General features: G+C 45.7%; 1 protein-coding gene across 2 annotated transcripts in view; it reads right to left on the reverse strand.

The window, feature by feature from the left end:
• Positions 1-862: 862 nt before the first annotated feature.
• arhgef49 (Rho guanine nucleotide exchange factor 49) overlaps positions 863-22,243 on the reverse strand; it is a 72,303-nt gene continuing 50,922 nt past the window's right edge. For both annotated transcript variants that reach the window (XM_075479967.1, XM_075479966.1), the window contains exons 3-8: positions 17,264-18,921; positions 12,124-12,322; positions 10,605-10,815; positions 7,395-7,984; positions 3,937-4,082; positions 863-2,654 (exon numbers count right to left, since the gene is read on the reverse strand). In XM_075479967.1, the coding sequence (XP_075336082.1) occupies positions 1,820-2,654; positions 3,937-4,082; positions 7,395-7,984; positions 10,605-10,815; positions 12,124-12,322; positions 17,264-18,861 (3,579 nt within the window). In that variant the 5' untranslated portion in view covers positions 18,862-18,921 and the 3' untranslated portion in view covers positions 863-1,819. The remainder of the gene's footprint in view (positions 2,655-3,936; positions 4,083-7,394; positions 7,985-10,604; positions 10,816-12,123; positions 12,323-17,263; positions 18,922-22,243) is intronic.

Genomic DNA, 22,243 nt, shown 5'->3' on the forward strand with positions numbered 1-22,243 from the left:
GTTTAACAGTAATAAAGTACCAAGGCACTACAGCTCATTGCTGGGTCACATGACCGCTGATCAGAACCCGTCGTGTCCACAGGGTCCGGATGCTTTTTCTTTGAGGCAAGTTTTAAAATATTTAGCTGACAAATTGGTTCTTTATCGCAGAGATGGGATGACTAACATTGTCTTGTTTATAACTTTTATATTTAATAAGAGAACTCTGGGGGTTTCGAAACGGCCATTTTTCATTCTTTTTGCACTCCTAGGCTGTGTTCGAAACCGCATACTACATACTTGCATGTGGCATACTTCCATACTGCATACTCATCGATCAGGCAGTATGCAGAGCGTTTACCCACAATGCATTTCGCTCCTGCCCGAGCCGAAATCAGCCGGCCTGAAGCTGATTTCGCTTAAGCTCTAAACTCTGGAAACTTTAGCAACATTTGAAACATTTTCAGGCGAGAAAGTAGTCGTTTAGATCCCCAACGTGTTGAAAATCTGACAAAATACCGGCTATTTACAATTTTGTTCCCACGAATTCGGCGCTACTAAAGCTAGCCGCAGTGAGCAACGCACTTCCGGTTATTTTCACAAAATAAAATACCCGTTGCCTTTTATCATAGGGAAAGCCATTACGATACAATTGGTGCTTTTGTTTTGAAAACAGGAAGTGAACCTACCCTCGTTGTAGCTAGCTTGAAACTGCCGTTTTGACAGGAAATGACGATCGGCGACGTCACGTTACGTTGCATCTTGGGTAGTTTGAGTATGAGTAGTAACCTCATGATGCATACCCAACATTTCGGAGAATCTAGTATGCATCCGGGAACTTCTCGCTTACTCAAACTCGCATACTAACTCAAAAAGTTAGTAGGAGAAGTATGCGGTTTCGAACACAGCCCTAGTCTAATCAGGAAAAACTGTTGCTACCCCGTTATTAGTTTAACCTGATGTCCTGAGCACAAGGTAAAACAACTGAATGAGCAGGTTTGACATGTCAATAAAAAAGAAAACTGGGCAAATTTCTCAAGGTGCTTTCACGGCACTAAGATTTTTCCAATTGGACCTCCTGAAACGGACGTCATCGGTGCCGGAGAGAGATGAAGGGAAGCTTTAATTGTGCAAACGGACTCCAGTTGAACCTGCCATAAAGCTGAGTAACACTGTGGAGCAGGAACAACACGCGGGGACAAATTAAATGCATATATATACCGTAGCTACTCGTTTTTTTTTAAACTGGCAGAGATTATTGCTGTTCCTCAGATTCTCCTTTTAGACACAGTGACGCTGGAGGTCTGTTCGAGCCTGTTATGGCAGTGAAAGTTGGTGTTCCACCAGCGACCAGTAGAGGGCGGCATAAAAACAAGGAAAGGGCAGTGACAACTAAACAAAAACCACCCCAAGCGGCTTCCACCCTCTCAACCCAGAAATTAATGGTTTGAATCCCCACTGACTCGTGTAAAAAAAAGAAAAGAAAAATGGAATTAGAGTTTTTCTTTTAGCAGTCAGTCATGTTCAGTCATGCTTTCTTATCAGACACACGGAGCACTGGAAACACTGTTTCTTCAGGATCAAACACTCTTTACAATCAAGGCTGGCTAACAGCCCAAGTTTTTTTTGGTAGTCCAAGAATCTGGTCTATTCTTTTTTTTTTTTTCATAATTTCATGGCGCACTTACAGCTTTGTAAGAGAAAAAAAGTGCTTCGTCTTTCTCACGGGACCGTGAGTAAGGTTTTAGTTTACTGAAATCTAACACGTATCAGAACAGTGGTATTACTCCAGAATGATTCGGGTTATTTACAGAGTACCGAAGGTGCGTGGAGGCGGGTCTCAGGAGCGCGTCTGGTTCGTGTTGATCATGATGTTGGGCAGAGCGTTGCGCCTTTTCCTCCAGGTGCCCAAGTCCCGAGCGTACCTCTTCACCTGATGGAACCACTGCTGGGTGCGAGATTTGTCCGAGGCGCGGAAAACGAAAGACTCCCGCCGGATGTCGAGCACCTCGAAGGTGTCCTCGCAGTCCGGATCCGTGGACACCACGCAGTTCCCCAGGCGGATGGGCTCCCTCAGCACCGTGAACTTCCCGCTGCTTTTGTCCTTGATCAGGACGAGCACGCCGTCTCGAACGCCGTCCCCGAGCCCGTCCCCCTGGTCCCCCCGCGTGGCGAGATCTGCGGCCTGTCCGGCGGCCTCGCCATCCCGCTGCGTCCTCACCATCAACAGACTCTGCACGTTTTGGAACTTGAGGGCCTTGCTGCCCTTCTTCACCCACTGCCCGTCGGCCGGCTGCGACAGCTGGAGCGGCCCCTCCATGACGAACCGCGTGTTTTCCCTCGCCCAGCCCACCGTCTTCATCGACACCTCGCGCATCTCGATGTTGATGACCTCCCGGTTCTTGCGGCTGTCACGGCGGAACGAGCGCAGCGACCAGGTGACGCCGTTGCCCTCCTGCTTGGTCTTCATGTTGATGTGTTCCAGATGCGACTCCACGCGACTCTTGGCCTCGCGGAGGCGAGCGTAGTCGGGGTGACACTCGGGCGTGACCTTGATGATGCGGCTTAGTAGGAGCGGGTATTTGGTCACGCGCTGAAGGGGCGCCATGAGGAAGGAGCGCAGGTTCATGCGGCGCAGTGCAGTGTTGTCATTCTGGGAAACATCCAGGAAGATTCTGAGGAGAGACAGACACCAGGAGAGACTTTTTATCTTGGGAAAACGAGGAAAAACTTGATTAAGGAGAATCATGGAGCAGTCTGACTCACGGGTGAGCTGTGGCTAAAAATATGAACCATTGCAACTAAACTCAAAATAGACCTTCCTCTGAATAAGTGATAACTCGCTGTCTTTTCATTAAAGTATTACACGGAGCAGCCCTGGCAGGAACAAGGAAAAGCTCCCACAGCTTAGTACAGATGCGGCTCCTCAAGCTTTAATTGGCGGCTCGCACTCACATAGTAGCTTATTACAATATGGTAACAATAACAATACATTTTTTCAAATAACACACAGCGAATACTGCACAGTATTAAGTATTAATTAAGGCTTAATGGTGTTTCCTAAAGGGGGCACTGTTAAACCTGGCAACACAGCCCGCTTAAAGGGATAGTTCGCCTCTTTTGACATGAAGCTGTACGACATCCAATATTAGCAATATCGTGCATCAACATTTTCTTACCCCCTGCTGCGTCCTGTGAGCCGAGTTCCAGCCTCGTTTTGGCGTTGACGAAGGTAGTCCGGCTAGTTTGCTGGGGTTTAAAAAAATAAAGTGTCTTGCTTCTCAAAACAATATGCGTTCAAAAGAGTTATACATTTGCATCGCAAAATCGTTCTCCAGGAAAAAGTCAGACCTCACAATCGCTTGGCGCTATTTTCTCTCCCTTCGTATCACTACGGCTGTGTAAACTAGCTGCTGGACTACCTTCATCAACACCAAAACGAGGCTGGAACTCGGCTCACAGGACGCAGCAGGGGGTAAGAAAATGTTCATAAATGATGTTGCTAATATGGGATGTCATACAGCTTCATGTCAAAAGAGGCGAACTATCCCTTTAAACCACCGTCACACTTGACAGCAGAGCACGCTAGCTCCTTTAGCCAGCACGAGATGCAGGCACAATGGATCGGTTTTTAATTAAAAAAGGGCAAAAACCAGCACAGAAACCATGCTCATCCTGAATGTCTCACTATGATTACAACAACAAACTACAAATACAACATGAAGAAAGTCGAGGACATGCATGCCAGCTTCCACTCATCCCAGTATTAAGGTAAATGTGGTCTTAATTGAAAATGTATTGGCTGTGTTGTTTCTGTTTTTGTGGGATGTTTTATATGTAGAAATGCATATTTGCAAAAGGGGACTTTAGCATGTTGTGGTAAAAGTGGCTCTTCCCTTGATTTTGCTGCCAATGTGGCTCTTGGGAAAAAAATAGTGAGTATCACTGATTTAGTACCTCAGCAGTTCTTTCTCCTTCTCCAGCGCGTTGAGCATGTTCACCGAGGTGGACTGCTGCAGGCAGTAGGTCTGGAAGGCCGGCAGCATGTTGACAAACTCCAGAAAGATCTCACCGATGTACACCGTCAGCAGATCGTCGTCGCCCTGAAGTCAAACCACACGAGTCAAGCTTAAAGCAGAACTCAGGAAGTTCCACTCAGTTCAGTCTTAATATTTGGATTTTCTTTGATGAAATCTGGTGAGAATCTTGAGTTATTTCCATTGAATTCAACTCTTGATTGTCAACATTCATTAAGAAAATGTTAATAATGAGCTAAACAGATACCATCATCACCATCGTGTGATGCGTAAACCATCAAAGGGAGGTCTGATGTTTGGAATAGGAGCCACATTCAGTCACAAATGGATGATTCAGGTGATTTCATCTGTTCCTTCGCTTAAAAAGTTGAACTATTCTCAGCTTTTCAAAGTAAAGTCACTGCTGGTGAAGCTAAGCAACGGGCCCAGAAATGAAGCAAAGAGAGAGTCCTGCCTTCCCCCCCGGCTCTGATTGGTTGATTCTTGTAAACTACATGAGTATCACATGATGGAGCCACTGGAAAGCTGATCATCAAGCTCTACAACAACCCCTCCTCCAGTGTATTACATACATTTACAATTTAAGTGCTCTTTCTATAACTGTAATCCTATTTAATTGCCCTGTTCTGCTGCAGGTTCACTTAAATTTCCCCATCCATGGTATCAATATTCTATCTTATCTCATATCCAGAGGTGGGTAGTAACGAGTCACATTTACTTGAGTAAGTTTTTGAAAAAATTATACTTCTAGGAGTAGATTTAAATCTCTATACTTTTTACTTTAACTTGAGTAGATTTGTGCAGCAGAAACTGTCCTCTTACTCCGCTACATTAGGCTACAATGAGCTGGTTACTTTTCTTCTTACCTCTTTGGTATTCTACGCCTCATTATTTTTATCCCCCCGCGTACGCCTCATTTTAATGTTTTATTCTGACAGAGAGAGAGACTTCTGCCAAAGGCTCTACCACCTGACTGTGTTCCACCAATCAGACGCAGCCGTGCAGTCTGGTCACGTGACCATACTCAATCTCAGCGGCGGGACGGGTTAGCTTTACAGTTTACAGTCATAGCAAACAAACAAAGAAACAGATGAAAAATGTCAGAATCAACGGTGGGAAATGAAGACGCAGACGAGGCCTCATACTGAAAGCATGTTTACCTTACAAAGAGTGAGAAACAGCAGCTACATTATGTGTCTTCTGTGTCAACCAAAACAAACGCACATTTCAGCAGAAACTCAACATCTAACTTGAGGAAACATGTAGCGCTAAGTTTCCTAAACTCGTTTTTTCCCCCCATGGATAGATGAATGTTTGTTTTTTAGGTTACATATGGGTTACATATGTTTTAAACATTTCCTAAGTCTCTTTTATTTTTTATTAAAGTTCTTGAATTTACCTGGATTATTTTAATTTAAGCTATTTTGTAATTAATTAATTCATTTTAATTTATTTTATCAATTGGATGAACTCTAATTTGCCTAAAGATGATTATTTAGTGTTTTTGTCTGTCTGATTGAATGCTTGTGTTAACAAATAAATCAGACGTTACTCAACAGTTACTCAGTACTTGAGTAGTTTTTTCACCAAGCACTTTTTTACTCTTACTCAAGTAATTATTTGGATGATTTTGGATACTTTTTACTTTTACTTGAGTCATATTATTCTGAAGTAACAGTACTTTTACTTGAGTACAATTTTTGGCTGCTCTACCCACCTCTGGTCATATCATCTTAAAATCTTGCTCATCAGAAGCTAAAAAGGTAAAGCTGTCCCAGTCCGTCACTGGAAGTGCAAAAGAAAAGGATCTTTTAAAGGCTGTGTGAACATAAGGAAGTAAAATCTGTTGCAGAACCTCTCCTTGTGAAATGCTTTGTGAGCAGCAGGAGCATCGTGATTGTTGCAGTTAAAGCACACAAAGGCTTTCAGATTAGCAATAAAACTTCTGGCAAGAGAAAGCAAGAGGATGATGGGTTTCAGGTGATGGCAGCAGGCTTTTTGTAGACATGAAGTGTCAGTATCACCAAAAGAAAAAGCATCCTCAAAGTAATTACCACCTTGTCCTTTAGCTTTTGTGACTGAAAATTATCTTATTATAGGAAATAAAACATTACAGATGAGTGGGAGCCACAGAAATGATGTTAGTTGACCCATTTCACATGACACATCATCCATTATGTCAACATGAATACACTGATGAGAGCCGCTGAGCTAATTTCACTCCCGATACAGACAGATAGTGACCCTGATTCAGTTATTGCCACGTTAACGTTTTTACCTGCAGCAGCTGGAGTTCTGCCAGCATGTGAGTAAACCAGGAGGTTTATACTCAATAACTGGGTAATGTTACACTGGAAAATAATACTTTTTTTTTCACTGCCCATTTTTAAAACCTGTCTTAAAACCCATTTTTATTCCCTGGCTTTTAACCCAGCATGAGACTCTGTTGCTGTTACTGTTTTTATTGTTTTAATATTGTTATTGTTTATTATTGTTTTTACATTGTTCTTATGTTTTATGCCTTATATTTTGTGCTGTTACTCATCTACAGCACTTTGTTTCAGCCACGGCTGTTTTAAAGGGCTTTATAAATAAAGTTGAGTTGAGTTTGAGTCGATATCAGGTGGTGAAAATCTTTGACTCCCTGGCTGTGTTCGAAACCGCATACTACATACTTCCATACTACATACTTCCATACGGCATACTGATCGATCAGACAGTATGCAGAGCGTTTACCCACAATGCATTTCGCTCCTGCCCGAGCCGAAATCAGCCGGCCTGAAGCTGATTTCGCTTAAGCTCTAAACTCTGTAAACTTTAGCAACATTTGAAACATTTTCAGGTGAGAAAGTAGTCGTTTAGATCCCCAACGTGTTGAAAACCTGACAAAATGGCGGCTGTTTACAATTTTGTTCCCACGAATTCGGCGCTACTAAAGCTAGCCGCAGTGAGCAACGCACTTCTGGTTATTTTCACAAAATAAAATACCCGTTGCCTTTTATCATAGGGAAAGCCATTACCATACAATTGGTGCTTTTGTTTTGAAAACAGGAAGTGGACCTACCCTCGTTGTAGCTAGCGTGAAACTGCCGTTTTGACAGGAAATGACGATCTGCGACGTCACGTTACGTTGCATCTTGGGTAGTTTGAGTATGAGTAGTAACCTCATGATGCATACCCAACATTTCGGCGAACCTAGTATGCATCCGGGAACTTCTCGCTTACTCAAACTCGCTTACTAACTCACAAAGTTAGTATGAGTAGTAGGAGAAGTATGCGGTTTCGAACACAGCCCCTGTTTGTGGTTGGCAGCAACACAATCCACACAGAATAGGACGATGGGGATGTTTTGCGTGTTTGTGGAGACGGGTGGGTCACCTGATCAAAGGCTTGATCGATGCTGTCCTGCAGGTGCTCGGTGAAGCGGTCGTTGACGTCTATGAGCTCCTGAACGTTGCTGAACACCACGGCGAGCTGCTCGGCCGTGAGCAGCGCGGCGCTCTGCATGGGACAGTAAAACTCCTCCTTGATGATCCGCAGGTCCTCCCCGTAGCTCGATTCGGTGTTCAGGAACTCCAGGATGGCTTCTTTGCGCTCGGTGCGCAGCTTGGAGCAGCGTTCGCACATTCGTTCTCCTCGCTCTTTGGAGGCGCCGTCCCTCTGCCCGCAGTCCGGACACGGCCTCTGGGCCTCCCAGGCTCTCAGGGAGGCCGACGGCCTCTTCCAGGTGCGGGACAGACCCGGGCCGATGCCGCTGTCCACCCGCTCCACCTCGGCTCCTCGGTTTCTGCGGTAACGGCGAGGCTCGCTGTCCTCCTCCTCCCGCTCGTCGCTGAGGCCCACCACTCCGCTGTCTGCGCTCAGGCTGCTGATGGTGCTCCAGCGATGCTGTCCGGAGCGGGTCACCCCCAGAACCGACTGGCGCTCCTCGCCGGGCGGCTCCGAGCTGCCACGAAGCGCCGCCGGTGCTACAGTCGGTGAGAGAGCGGGTGAAAAGTGTCATTAAACTGGGATATTTATGGATTTACTAGCCTAGTTTTTGTTTCTCACATGAGGCTCACATGCACATTAATAATCAGCCTCTGAAACGGACGCCCATTCAATTAGGAGGACTCATAACTCGTCATGCCAAGATGAAGAAGCCATTACAGATATAATCGTTCTCCGATAATCGAGCCAAGACTTAACCTTTGTACACATGCATGACAAGTCAATACCATCGTGTGTGCGCTCAAACCGAGACTGAATGAGTCCAAGTTTTCAAATGTGCACTGCAAATGTGCACTGCAAACATGCAACGCTTAAGAGCATCTATATCAAAATATACAAATAACTGGATCTTTTTACTAAGCCTGGGCGAGTTAACTCGATAATTAATTCGTCATTATCGCGATAACTCGTTAATTATTTAACGGCGACAAATATCTTATTGCGCATTTGCACAGGTTTTATTATTTATTTGATTATTGTAAAAGTCTGTTGCTCACAGGCTTTTATTTCGTAAAAGTATGTTGCTTACAGGCTTTTATTTTGAAAAGTCTGTTGCTCACAGGCTTTTATTTTATAAAAGTGTGTTGCACACAGGCTTTTATTTTGTAAAAGTGTTGCTTACAGGCTTTTATTTTGTAAAAGTCTGTTACTGTCTGCTGTGGAACCGGAAAAGAAAGTAATCGGCGGATCCACCAAACATGGAGAAGGGTACGGAACTTTTACTCGGCCATTTTCATTTTAAAGTTCTTCCAGACGGCGGAGTCGAGAGAACCAAAGTCATCTGTAAACACTGCCAAGTTGAATTGTCTTCTCAGCGTAGTAGTTCCAGTCTAAAATATCACTTAAAGGCAAAACACACAACTGATAGCAGCAAGTCATTCAAGGAAACAGACAGTGGAGCGAGGCTTCTACATAAAAACTACAGAAAGATGCTGATGTTAAAAGTGTGTTTGCACAACAAATGTTATGGCACTTTCATTCATATGGCAGCACATTTAGAATAAAACTAAATGCTAAAAGCTATACACTACTTTTGGATTCATTTTAGGATTTTGCGTACAAATGCGATTAATCGTGATTAATCAGGGAAATCCTGTGATTAATTAGATTAAACATTTTAATCGTTGCCCAGCCCTAGTTTTTACCGCTGAGTGAATGAATGTAAGACCCTTTGATCAGCATGGCTACATTAGCATGTGCCATATCGACTGATTCTGTGGCCAGCATCCTGAGTCTAAAACAGCTTTTATTGACGGAAAGCGTTAGCAGGAGGAACTGTGATGGGGGAGGAGAGGACAAGGTGCAAAGGCCATAACCTTCAGGCGAGCGAGCGCTAAGTTGTGTACGAGATGTTCAAATAGATCAAGTGCAAGTTGTAAGAGGCTTAAGCTTTTTAAAATGGGACAGATTGTAAAATGCGAGGCTTAGCTGGAAGCTTAGTCACAATTGACGAGGGGTGGGTGGGTTCATCTCTCCTGATGGGGTTAAATGAGAATGCAAAGTTGAACTGAAAAATAAAGCCTGTGTATTGGTCATATTGGACTGTAGATTCCACTGACTGGGAATCTGAAAGGCAATTTGTGTGGTCAGAATGAGGCCGGCGGGTCCCGATGCGTTAAAAAAAAAGACACTTAAAGAGTTAAACTGAAGAAATTTAGATTACTGGTTAGAGGGAGACTGCTCAGACTGGGATGAGGGCTCATTCCAAGTCTCCAACAAAAACTCAATCCTAAGCATTGTGCAGAAAGGGTGCTGAACAGCCCTGAAAAGTCCGAATCAAAGCTCTAAAGTAATTAACATTCGACAGTGTTTCGTGCTCCTGAAGGAGCTTCGTAGTCTTGAAATGTCCTGATGATGTCTTACTGATGGCACCGGGGTTTATCGTTTAGGCCCAGAATAAATCTGTGATCTGTTCAGAGAATATAAAGCCAGCAGAGCTCTTAGATCCAAGGACTCAGGTCAGCTGGTCCAGTCCAGAGTCCAGACTAAACATGGAGAAGCAGCATTTAGCTGTTATGCTGCAAACAAGTGGAACAAACTGCCAGTGGAGATTAAACTTTCACCAAATGGAGACATTTTTAAATACAGGTTAAAAACATTTCTTTTCTCATGTGTCTATGCATGAAATCTGCACGATTTATTTGAACTTATCCTGACTGTTGCTTGTTTTTAAATTAATTTGAATTACTTTATTTGTTTCTCTTTATGTTCTTTAATGTATTTCTAATGCTTCTTACACTCCCTGCTGCAATGCTTTTATTTTATGTGAAGCACTTTGAATTGTTTTGTACATGAAATGTGCTACAAATTAATTTGATTTGATTTTGATTTGATTTATCTGATCTCTGTTTTACAAACAGGAGGTGCATATTTAGACGTTAACTGGATCAAACGGCAACAATAGGCTGAAATATTGCACATTTCTAAGCCACTACCTGCTCTTTGGTACATACCTTTGTGACATTTCATGAATAAAATAAAACTGTCAATCACTGTTTGGTTTGAATAAAGTTTTGGTAGGAATGGAGCTAAAGAAAAACACAGTTTCAGTGGATCAGGGGCAGGAAAGCCGGTCTGAGTGGGCGGCCGTGCACTCACCGCTGTCTCGGTCTCGGTCTCGGTCTCGCCGGTGACTGTGGAGCCGGGCGGCGGCGGCGATCTTCATCTCCAGCTGTTTGCGCTTGGAGGCGTCCGCCGGCATGGGGTCGCTGTAGTGCGGTCGGAGGCGGCACTCGCGCTGGGCTTTCACCGTCTCAGCCAGCTCATAGGCTGCATCCGAGCTGGAGCGCCGACAGCCCAGGCTGGTGTGCTGCCGGGTCAGGAAGACATGCAAGTCAATCAAGAGGCGCGCGTCGCCATAGCAACAGGTGAAATGGGGTGAAACTCGAAGGGGCAGATAAGGCGAGAATGACAATATGACAACAATCCCAGCTTGTAGGTACTTTTTGGCATCTGTGAGACGGTATTCACGAGCAGCGTCGCTGTGTTCGCTGCGATGACATCATTACATAACACATCAGAGTTGTGTCTGCGATCCCAGAGTGAAGACTTGTCAGGAATCCAAATTCTGTGCTCAGATGCAGCACTAATCATCTGCCAAGCTGCAAGCAGAGCAGGGCCACAGATCTTAAAATCTGCTCTGGAAATCACACAGCCTTGAAGATAAAAATAAAAGCCTCCGAGGGAGAACTCAAAGCATCTCCTGGGTCGTTCTGGAGGCAAGGCAAGGAATTCCCCAAACACTGCAGCAGACAAACACTCCTCACGTGGGTGTATCTGGCCCCTGGGAGTTGACCTGAGGCGGAAAGTTCAATAATCGCTCATCGTTTTAACACGTGGCTCCTCACCGCAGGGGCATATCCAGCACGAAATTCATATGAGATGAATGATAATGGAACGCATCGACAATTACTTTCCCCTCAAATGTTCTCTGACAACCAACAGCTGCACATGACTCAGAGGCACAGAGAGCTTTTCATGGCTTTACGGCAGATAACAACACGGCATTCAGATGGAAGCCATCAGGTGAGACGAAGGAGAATATCTAATGTTCTCCTGGAGGATCAGAGGCAGGCAACGCGGTAAAATTCAGAGCCAGAGATTTAGAAAAAGGGCGAGAAGACAACGCACCTCGACATCTGCTCTCTATACCACCTTCAGCCGTGCTGCACGGGAGGAAGATGCGGCTCCGCGTCTTCTGTTCTGCGGATGCAGGGAGATGCTAGCTGCAGCCGAGGCTGGAGTCAAGCTGCAGCCGGCCAGCAGAAAGGAGCCATGCAGAGAGGAGGACTGAGTTCCCAACAGCACCCCACTGCCGGGCGGGGGGCGGGGGGGCTTAATCCTCTTTCTGCTGCATCCTCACACATCCAAGCTGTTGCTGGAAGATGGAGCGGTGCACGCTTGCCCCCGTCTCAACAAAATACCTCTGCATAGGGGTGTGAATCTATGTGTCGCAGTCCCCTTTGCTCGTCCCTTGTCATCCTTGAATACCGATAGATTTTTTATATATCCCCGAACGCCACGAAGCCCCAAACATCGGCAGAGATGCAAGAAAAAGCACAAACGGCTCCGAGACCCTGAAAGAAAAAAAGAAAGAAGAGAGAAAAAGAATCCTTACGCATTCTCCCGCTTCCTCTGATCCTCCTCCTTCTCCTGCAGGCGCCTCGTCGCCAGCGTTGGCTCTGCAGGCCGTTGCCGACGTTGCCATGGCAACGGCGGAGGGCTGACAGTCGGCCGAGGAGGCGGTGATGTCACAGCCTCCGTCCCGATCACCTGACAGCCTGACGGGGGCCTCGGCGGAGATCTCTGCACTGCAGCTGGTGGGGAAAGGAGGAGATGGAGGTAGAGAGGGTTGGAGAGATGGATGGGGGAGGGAGGGAGGGGGGGCAATGAATGGGAAGAATAAGCGGAAGTGAATGAAGGAAGAGGAAAGCGAAAGGGGGGAGAAAGAAAGGCAGAAACAAAAGGGAACATGAGGGAGAGGAGGGCTGAAATTACAATTCTGGCAAAGCTCCTGTCATCCGTCCTCCTCTCTGCCAACACCCACCATCCTGCTGCTCTCCCCGAAAACATCTGAATCAATGCGCTTCCTGTGTTCCTGCCCCCAGCCCTCACCCCCTTCCCCCAGGGGGGCAGTAATTAGACACATCTGCGGACATTAGCACCTGAACCCCTGGACCACAGGGGTGATTCCTGCATGCAGCCACACGCTTCCCTTCATTCCTTTGTCTGACAGCTTCCATTCTCATCATGTGCGAGCCACAACAACATGCCTGCAGGGAGTCACATGGATCTGCAAGAGCACATGACAAAGCAGCACTCTGCTGACGACTAGTCAACACAAGAAGGTTTGCCCAATAGGTGAAGGAAGCATCTTTCTCTCCCTCTTTCACCCTTTCCATCCACACGATCATGCTCGTGTGGTTTGATGTGAGTTCGATCATCAGGATTCAGTCGGTTCATAGTTTTATAATATCTCTCTTCAGCTTTCTAAGTGCTGAATTTTCTTTACAGTTGTTAGCTCGATTCTTTCATTGGAAGCTCAAGAACAAGCCGGAGGAATCTCAAGTTAAATAAAGTGTTTATTGGTGGTCACACGTCAAGCATATCAGGGCTCAGTGGAACAGAGCTCCCGCAGGAAATCCGTCAGACCGAGCCTCGATTTCCGGGTATCTTTTGTATTTATAGCCTCATTATTTCACTGGACTCACACTCGACCGAGTATGATTGGACATGAGTAGGTTCAACATGCTTCGTCATATTCTCTGGATCAGCCAAACAATGTGTGTGTGAATCTTGCACCTGCTTTCCCAGGCTAATTGTTTTGTCTCACTATGCCTGGATCACTTTAGGTCATCGTGGAAAAGTACAGAGACTATTTCATTCATAATGTCTAAGAACAAAGCCAATTTTAACACAAGCCACCTGCTAAACTAGCCGTTTGGTGCTGGAATGAACAGTCTGTGAGTTTTTCAGACTGAAAAATTTAAAAGAACATGCGAATGCAAAAGAAAGCTCCCCATTTCCCCGTAAGTTTCTCAATAAAACTCCCCCCTTTCACATTTAACTGAGCCATCCAAAGCCTGCGCATCATGAAATATTGATTTGTGGAGCTTTGAAATGACGTCTTTAAATTCTGCTTGCAACATTATAAACAACGAAACCTCCACACTAGTTTATTGATCGGCATTCCAAACACTGGTGAGAAAAACACCAGTAAAACAAAAACATTTTTAAAGATTTAGTTTTCATTAAATTAAAGGTGTTTGTGGCTCATAAAAGGCTCAGCAGCTTTAATAGACCCAGGGGTCAAAACCCATAATGGAGTTTCAATAATGTCGGCCTGTCAGCTGCATTTCCTGAAATATTGACCTCCCTCTTCAAGTGGTGTGAGTAACAGCATGGGGGGGATGGTCGGTCACATGGTTTTTGGTCCAATAGCAGCTGAAGATGCATCCGAGATGAGAGCTGATATTGTCTTTTGAGACTGAATGCAATGCTGCGTGTAATCTCCTCTCGGTTCTCCCCCATGTTTCGTGTCATGTCCACAGTTTATCACCTAAATATCATCTGCTGCCGTTACTCTGGCCACTATACACCCATTCATTTGTGTCTTGTTCTCATCCTGATCTCATATTCTGCTGAGAACTGCAACTCGTGGCTGTTTTTTTGATGAATTAATTACCAGAACTCAGAATATATGGCTGGAAACCAGAGCATCTTTGACTCCATGACTCAATTAACATTGATTTACCTCTCATAAACCATTCACTTTGTCTTGTTTGCACCCTTCTACATCCCTAAGGTCTCATTATTCCACTGGTTCTTACATAAATACATCTTTTCGGAGCTTTTTTTCGTCAAACCAGTTACAGCGCTGAGCTCTTACTGGTTCCTGTGTTTCCTGTGGCTGCTGCATCCACATTTAGCATCAAACTATAACAAACCCGACACTAAAAAAAGAGAAATAAACAGATATAAAGAAGGAGGGAAAAGCAAACGCAGCAGATAAAATGTGTGCGAGTGTGTAAATCACACCGAAGTGGCAAAAAGGTCAAGATGATTAACACGGTTTTCAAGCTGCAGCTCGGATTTTCTCTTGAGCAAACTGTCATTAAAAAGGCTTCTATCGCACGGCCGGTATTAGCTGTCACACCCTGGATGATGCATGAGGAGTAATAACTGGTGGCTTAATTCATCAGGAAGACGCCATGTGATAGATCACCGCTCAACACGGCAAGATGTGACAATCAAATTAGCTCGGTTGTCATTTTTACAGATGCATGTATCACTGAAATGAATTCAATATATTTCTCTTTGTGCAGCAGCATCTATTACAGGCAAATAAACAAAAAGCACCCCCTCTTCGTGCTATTTTACACGCCGTGCACCTTTGCTGCAGCGTGCAATTAACTCAGTGGCACCGCTTTGATGCTTCACTCCATTCTGAGCATTTAAAATCCATCCCAGGCATAATAATGTGCCTATTACGGCGATTCTGAAGCAAAAAGGAGCGTTATATGCTCAGAATGCAGAATGTGCTGCACGAGGAGCTTAAACAAAGAAACTTATTGGTGGAAGCCAAACACCTCGGGATGTGGAGATCACACAGAAGGCTGTCATGTTTAATTCATTAATTTCTCAAGTATTAAAACATTCACAAAGCCTCAGGTTGAATTCAAATCTCCAGAGATTGCAAAGTGTGCCGCACTGAAGGTATTTTTGAGGATAAAAGATGAATCCACAGGGATAAACAGCCGGCTGCATGATGATCAGCTGGTTGAGAAAGAGGACGGCTGTGTTCAAAACCGCATACTACATACTGATCGATCAGACAGTATACAGAGCGTTTACCCACAATGCAATTTGCTCCTGCCCGAGCCGAAATCAGCCGGCCTGAAGCTGATTTCCCTTAAGCTCTAAACTCTGTAAACTTTAGCAACATTTGAAACATTTTCAGGAGAGAAAGTAGTCGTTTATATCCCCAACGTGTTGAAAATCTGACAAAATACCGGCTATTTACAATATTGTTCCCACGAATTCGGCGCTACTAAAGCTAGCTGCAGTGAGCAACGCACTTCCGGTTATTTTCACAAAATAAAATGCCCGTTGCCTTTTATCACAGGGAAAGCCATTACGATACAATTGGTGCTTTTGTTTTGAAAACAGGAAGTGAACCTACCCTCGTTGTAGCTAGCTTGAAACTGCCGTTTTGACAGGAAATGACGATCGGCGACGTCACGTTACGTTGCATCTTGGGTAGTTTGAGTATGAGTAGTAACCTCATGATGCATACCCAACATTTCGGAGAATCTAGTATGCATCCGGGAACTTCTTGCTTACTCAAACTCGCATACTAACTCAAAAAGTCAGTATGAGTAGTAGGAGAAGTAGGAGAAGTATGGGGTTTCGAACACAGCCAATGTGTTTCCAACATTTGGCATGGACTGTCAGGCACTCATTATACTTTTTCTTGCCTCTTTTCTCACATGGCTCTATAATCAAGTGAAAAGAAGCCAACAGAGATCTGGTTTTGGGTCACAACTGAGAGCAATTTCAATGCGTCACTCCAGACATCCGTCATTCCTGATGGAGTCAGACAAAAGAGCGACAGTCAGCGGATAGTCCTGACAGCCGGGCAAAGATACGCTCCATCTCCCATCTAAAAGAGGCACAAACCTATGGTGCGGGTGGAGTTTCCAGAGTCTAACGTTTGCATCGCGTGGAGCCCTAACACCACAGCCTCATCCTGTTCGTCCTTGATCAGGATGAACCACAGTGGAGCGAAGCCAGTGTTCGCTTGGGCGGCAGCTGACACAGTCTGCAGGGACGGTGCCAGTCCTCCGGTCTGTCAGGCCTCGTGCCAGCCTCCCGCCCACGGTCTCGTGTTCGCTCCGACAGCTGTTATCACCATAACTGAGATAAATGGATATCACAACAGCACGTGTGGGCTGAAACAGACGGATGAACGCTGTGGTTCTTCAAGGCAAAACAAACACAGACGCGTGCGTGCATGCACTCGTGCTGCGGGGCTCAGATCATGTGCACTCATGTCGCAGCTGAATTTAAAAGCAGTGTTTTAGGTAAAAGTGGGCGGAGCTTAAAGCTTTAACATGATTGTGGTCATTTACAAGTGACAGTCCAGCATTATATAACTTCATTATGAAGAGGAATTTAATACCATGCTGTTCCTGCTCAGCAAAGCGTATCTAAACATTCATTCTTTCATTTCCTATATCCGTCACAGATGTCCCAGGGCTAAAGGTGGGGTTCACCCTGGACGGGTTGCCAGGTTTTCAAAGGGCCACACAGAGACAAACAACCATTACACCCACTCCAAGGGGAAATTTAGAATCAAGCATTAATAGAACATGTGTTTATTGATGGTGGGCGGCAGCCGGAGACCCACACATGCACAGGGAGAACACACATAATGCAAATAATTAAGCAAATGAATGCTTTGTTGGGTGAAACTATGGAGGATTTCACCAGAATTTTTTTTTTCTGGTCTTAAAACCCATTTTTATTCCCTGGCTTTTAACCCAGCATGAGACTCTGTTTCTGTTTTTATTGTTTTAATATTGTTATTGTTTATTATTGTTTTTACATTGTTCTTGTGTTTTATGCCTTATATTTCGTGTTGTTACTCATGTACAGCACTTTGTTTCAGCCACGGCTGTTTTAAAGGGCTTTATACATAAAGTTGAGTTGAGAAAAGCTACACATCTGTCTTCCCCTGCCCCTCCACCCCTACTGACCTCTTCTTGATGAGGTCCAGCGCAGATCCGATGAGCCCGTCCTTCATCTTGTAGATCTTGGCTCCGTACCTGGACAGGTCCGTCCCCTCCAAAAGCAGCGCCGGGCAGCAGCTGGAGGGACGTTCGCAGATCTCTCTGCTGGGCGGGAAGGGAACCGACCCGGCTGGTTCCAGACTGCTCCTCCTGCGCCTGGCGCTCCCGTCCTCCGCCACAACGGTGGCTTTGTCCTGGCCCGCGCTGGCCTGAGGCTGCAGGGGTGGACGTGGAGACGGGCCCGTGCGGATGGGAGAGAACGCGCTGGTGACGGAGGAGGAGGATGAAGAGGGAGATGCGGTGCAGCTCGTGGTCACAGCGGTGAAAGCAGATTTATCTGAGGAGGCGACGGTTTGTAGGCCTTCGTGGCTGCCGGTTATTCTCTCATTGGTACCGTCTCCCTCCGTCTCCTCGGGATACCTCCCTCCACCTCCACTAAAACCCGACTGAGGGTCAGTCTGATCGGAGGGAGCTGCTTTGCTCTCTGAAGCTGCCGTGGACTCCACGCTCTGCTTCCCCTCCCTCTGCCTCATCCTCTTGAACTCCTCAAATGTCGGGATATGCAGGCGTCCCACGGGAGGTCTGCGGCACTCGCATGCAGAATCCGTTGCGATGTTGTCCGTCGTGTAGGATGTTTTAACCACTTTCGGGCTGGATGGAGAACTGTGAACGGCCAGGTTGGGGCTGCTGTTCTGCCGCCGGAGCTGCAAGCGCCTCAACACCTCCTGCTTGATCTCCTCTGGAGACGTGCGCGTTGTGCACGGCGGCCTGGACAAAGCACCTGTTGAACTCCCCTGATGGACACGTTCTCGCTCGGCAGTCGTGGCGTTTGGGGTCACCTGAGGCCGCAGTGGGAGGGGCCTTAAAGGCTCAACAGCTGACCTCGCGCTCTGGAGGCGGAGCTTCTCCCTGAGGCCCTTCCTTCCATCCCATTCGTCCAGACCGCCTGGAAACAGCAACTGAGGGAAGAGTGGCAGGTCCTTTCTGGGCAGCCCGTGTCGAGGGTAGAACGCCAAGCTTTCCGGGTTTGGTACCAGCCCGTCGGCCCCCAGCAAAGACCCATCTGGGGGTCCATCGTACCAGTGGCTAGAGGAGGTGTAGCGTAAAATAAATTCGCTGTCCACGCTCCGACAGGAAGCAGCACCGAGCGCGCACAGGCCTGCGTCCGCCATAGTGTTCCAGTTCAAGTTCTCCATACTCCTGTAAGGTCTGCTGCTGCCTCCAGAGTGGATGTAGGAGCCCGGGGCCACCAGCCCCTGGCCCGGCTCCGCCCGCAGAGGGCCCTGCCTGCCGGGGCAATACCTCAGCCCCAGGTTGGTGAGCAGAGTGCTGCTGTTGCACCTGGCCATGAGCGGGTAGGGCGGCCCCTGGAGGTAATGGGGGACGCTGCGTCTGTGTTGGGGGAAGGAAGACAAGGGGTCCGGGGACAGGGGCAGGTTGGCCATGCAGGGCTCCATGCCTGCAGGGTCGAAGGGGGAATCGTAGCCGGCGGTGGAGCCGGCGGAGAGTGCAGCGGAGGCAGTGGAAGGGTGGTCACATGGTGGGGGGGGCTTCACGTCTGGCATGGCTGCGGGCGGAGTGCGAGGCGCTCAGACACGCAGTCAGCAGGTACAAAGATCTGCAGCCTGTGGGGGCAAAGAGTAGAAGAGAAAAATACTTTATTCATCAAAATTCAAATTTGTCAGGTAGCTCAAAAAATTATTAATATTTACAATGATTGTATATTAACAACAACAATAATAAAACCAATTCTAATAAAAATAACTAATAATAATAATAATAATAATAATAATAATAATAATAATAAATGACTAAATAATCTTTTTAAATAATAAAAACAAATAAATAAATAAATAAATAAAAAAAAAAGACAGATGAGGACAGATGTTTTAGAAAATCTGGTCGGCTTAATAAATAATAACGAGTAAATTTTAAGATAAAACTTGACTATTTCAACTTATATTGCATATTTCCCATTTCATCATATAGATCCATATTAAAATAATACTCTAAACTTATTAAACTCTATAATTACCAGTATTCAGGCCTTATAATGCATCTCAATGTGATCTGTGAGAGTTCCTGAGCCACTTCACACACTTGTAGGAATATTGGATAACCACAGACGTAGTTCCTTCACCAGAATAAATCACATTCATTTTCAATAAATGGTGCCCCCTCTACCCTCCCCGCGGGCTTTTTTTTCTTTCTTCTTTCTCTGCGGCAAGAATAATGATAGAAGGATTATTGCCCTTCTTGTCTGGCTATTAAAACTGGAGATTGAAAGATGAATACAAAGAGACAGACCGAGCGGGACTGTGAAAAGAAATGCGAGGGAGCTGCTAAAGGAGACAAAGATGAGACGGAGTCGGAGGAAATGAAAGTAACGTCCACAGGAAGCCGTAAGCTGAAGGGACAGTAATGAAGATAACTGCTCGGCTGTCCGCTGGCGGCGGGCTCTGCTTCTTCCCGCTGACTAATCAGACAGTAGTTGCAGATTAGGCAGGAGCCCAGAGAGCAGGCAGGATGGTTCTGGGTGAACCGAGGCCATTTCTCTCTGTCTGTAATGAGCAAAACTCGCATGTTTGACCGCTCAACCCAAATGCCCAGCGACCGTATCTCATATTCTGCCTCCATCAGTCAGTAGAGCTGGGCTCTGGCTGTGATTGTGACTCAGATTATGAAACAGGGAGTCAGATCCCGGATGCACTTTGTGAATAAGACGAGTCCAATCATCTGTAGACCCAAATGATCCCGAATGCTACAACACGAACGAGCCTCTACAGCTTTGCAGTAATAGATGAATTGCCATTCCTCACATGATTCCTGTGATCAGAGTTAATTATCTTCCTTTGTGGGCTGCTTATTCAGGGGATGAACATGTTGATCTGGAGACTGAGACTTACACTGCATTTAAAAAATGTGACGATCTATCATCTGTAAGGCAAAGAAAAAGGTTGAAATTTGATATTTTTGAGGAGGAAAGTGAAACATCTTGTGTTCGTGTCCAAAGTGTGGTACATTTCATCTTGGGTAACACGTCCCTTCATTCCCATGGACACATACACATTCTGCTTTATTTGGCTTTATGCCACATTCACCGTGACGCTGCCTGAGGATAATAACACTTCTGTGTTCTGCCAGTTAAAGAAATGGGAGTTAAATATGTGTCATAATCTTTAAAGCCACAGGTGAGCTGTGGAGAATACATACTTAAGCACCTGGAGTAAATGCAGTCAATGTTTGGTTAAAAGGCAACAAAATGGGACTCCAGGCAGGATTTACAAGCTCCAACACTCTTAACTCTCCTTCACACCGAGCTGGGTGCTGGTTACTGTGGATGATTTGAAATTTTGGGTCTTTTACTTTGTGTTGCCTGCTTTGCTTGTGATGGAGAATGGAGAAAAGTTCAGCCAATCAGATCTAATCAGACCAGTCTGTAAGTAAAGCCTCAAAGACGGATGGAGATCTGGTGTGGACGACGTGTGTTTTTGTTGTCGCTGCTCAACAACTTTAATGCACCTACAGCACATTCTGATTAAAGGGATAGTTCGCCTCTTTTGACATGAAGCTGTATGACATCCCATATCAGCAATATCATTAATGAACATGTTCTTACCCCCTGCTGCGTCCTGTGAGCCGAGTTGCAGCCTTGTTTTGGCGTTGATGAAGGTAGTCCGGCTAGTTGGCTGGGGCCACAAAAATAAATGCTAGAAGCTGGCTCTCGTTTAGCTTCCTGCCAAGCTTCTGGACGCGTAATTCGTTCACGGAGCAGGGTACGCGCACAGGGGGAAGGAGGGGGAGGGAGGACCAGATTGCAGTTTGATAGACAGCATCAGAATCCAATCATCGTTAACGGTCCGTTCACAATGATTGGATAGTGTTTTTCCTAGATTGTACGTTCTAGAGGCCACTAAAACTTTTCATATTTGTGTCAAAACTTTTAATTAATTGGTTGCAATGGGGATGTGAAGAGTATTTCAAGCAATATGTAAAAAAAATGTTCCAGAAAAAGATCCCCTACCCCACCTTTAAGGTGTGAAACCGACAGGTTTCACTCTTATTCTGTTTCATTTACACAAACGTGCCCACGCAAAGTTCTGAAAGGAGAATTTGTTTTAATTAGCATGAGTGTGTCCGTCTGAAGAGTAAAAGGCAGCATGCCGGGGCCTCTGCCCTCTCTCTGCCTTCCTCAGGTTGAATAAAAGCCAGCAGAAATGCTCTCTGGAGGGCTGCTCTTTCTGCTCCCTCCCTGTCACTGAAGGAATAACTCATGCCCACCAGCAGGGCACTAAATCAGCCACCATGTCCCAGCATGCACAGGGGCCGGCTTCTTCCGGCCATGATGACAAAGTGCACAAGAAGAACAGCAGCAAATGTAATGAAAAATACACGAATCATTCATATGATTGGATTCATTGTTAGAGTGTCTTTGTTATTATAAAAGCAGCAGCGTTATTCTGGTTTAGATGAAGTGTTCCGGTCCGTCATGGTGAAGAGAAAGCTGATCAGAAAGGCTAAAAGTTGTTGATTACCAATCGTTCGTCATTCCAACGATCACCTACAGTCAGCATACTGTGCGTGGTGAAGGAAAGAATGAGACTGTGAGTAAAAACCGCCCAAAACGAGAAGATTAGGGACTGCGCTTCCTGTTTAAAACTGGATCTAAGTATCTATATATATATGAAAATATGGATTTTCTCTTTTCAGACGAGTGAGAAAGCACCAAGGATGACGATTATTTCACTGCTGCAACAAGCGATTTATGAAGAAAAACCTACATGTGTGTGTCCGACACAACCCTGATGCTTTAACTGGGTCTGAAAATATTTGGGTCTCAGTTTGGTGGCTCAGATGTACGCTTACATTTAACTGGACCACCATCTTTGTTACAGTCTAAAGACAGCGGATCAGTACCAACCGCTGAGGCCGAACTGAGGACGAGGA

The sequence above is a fragment of the Odontesthes bonariensis genome, chromosome 12 (assembly GCF_027942865.1).
Source record: "Odontesthes bonariensis isolate fOdoBon6 chromosome 12, fOdoBon6.hap1, whole genome shotgun sequence".
NCBI classification, from domain to species: domain Eukaryota; kingdom Metazoa; phylum Chordata; class Actinopteri; order Atheriniformes; family Atherinopsidae; genus Odontesthes; species Odontesthes bonariensis.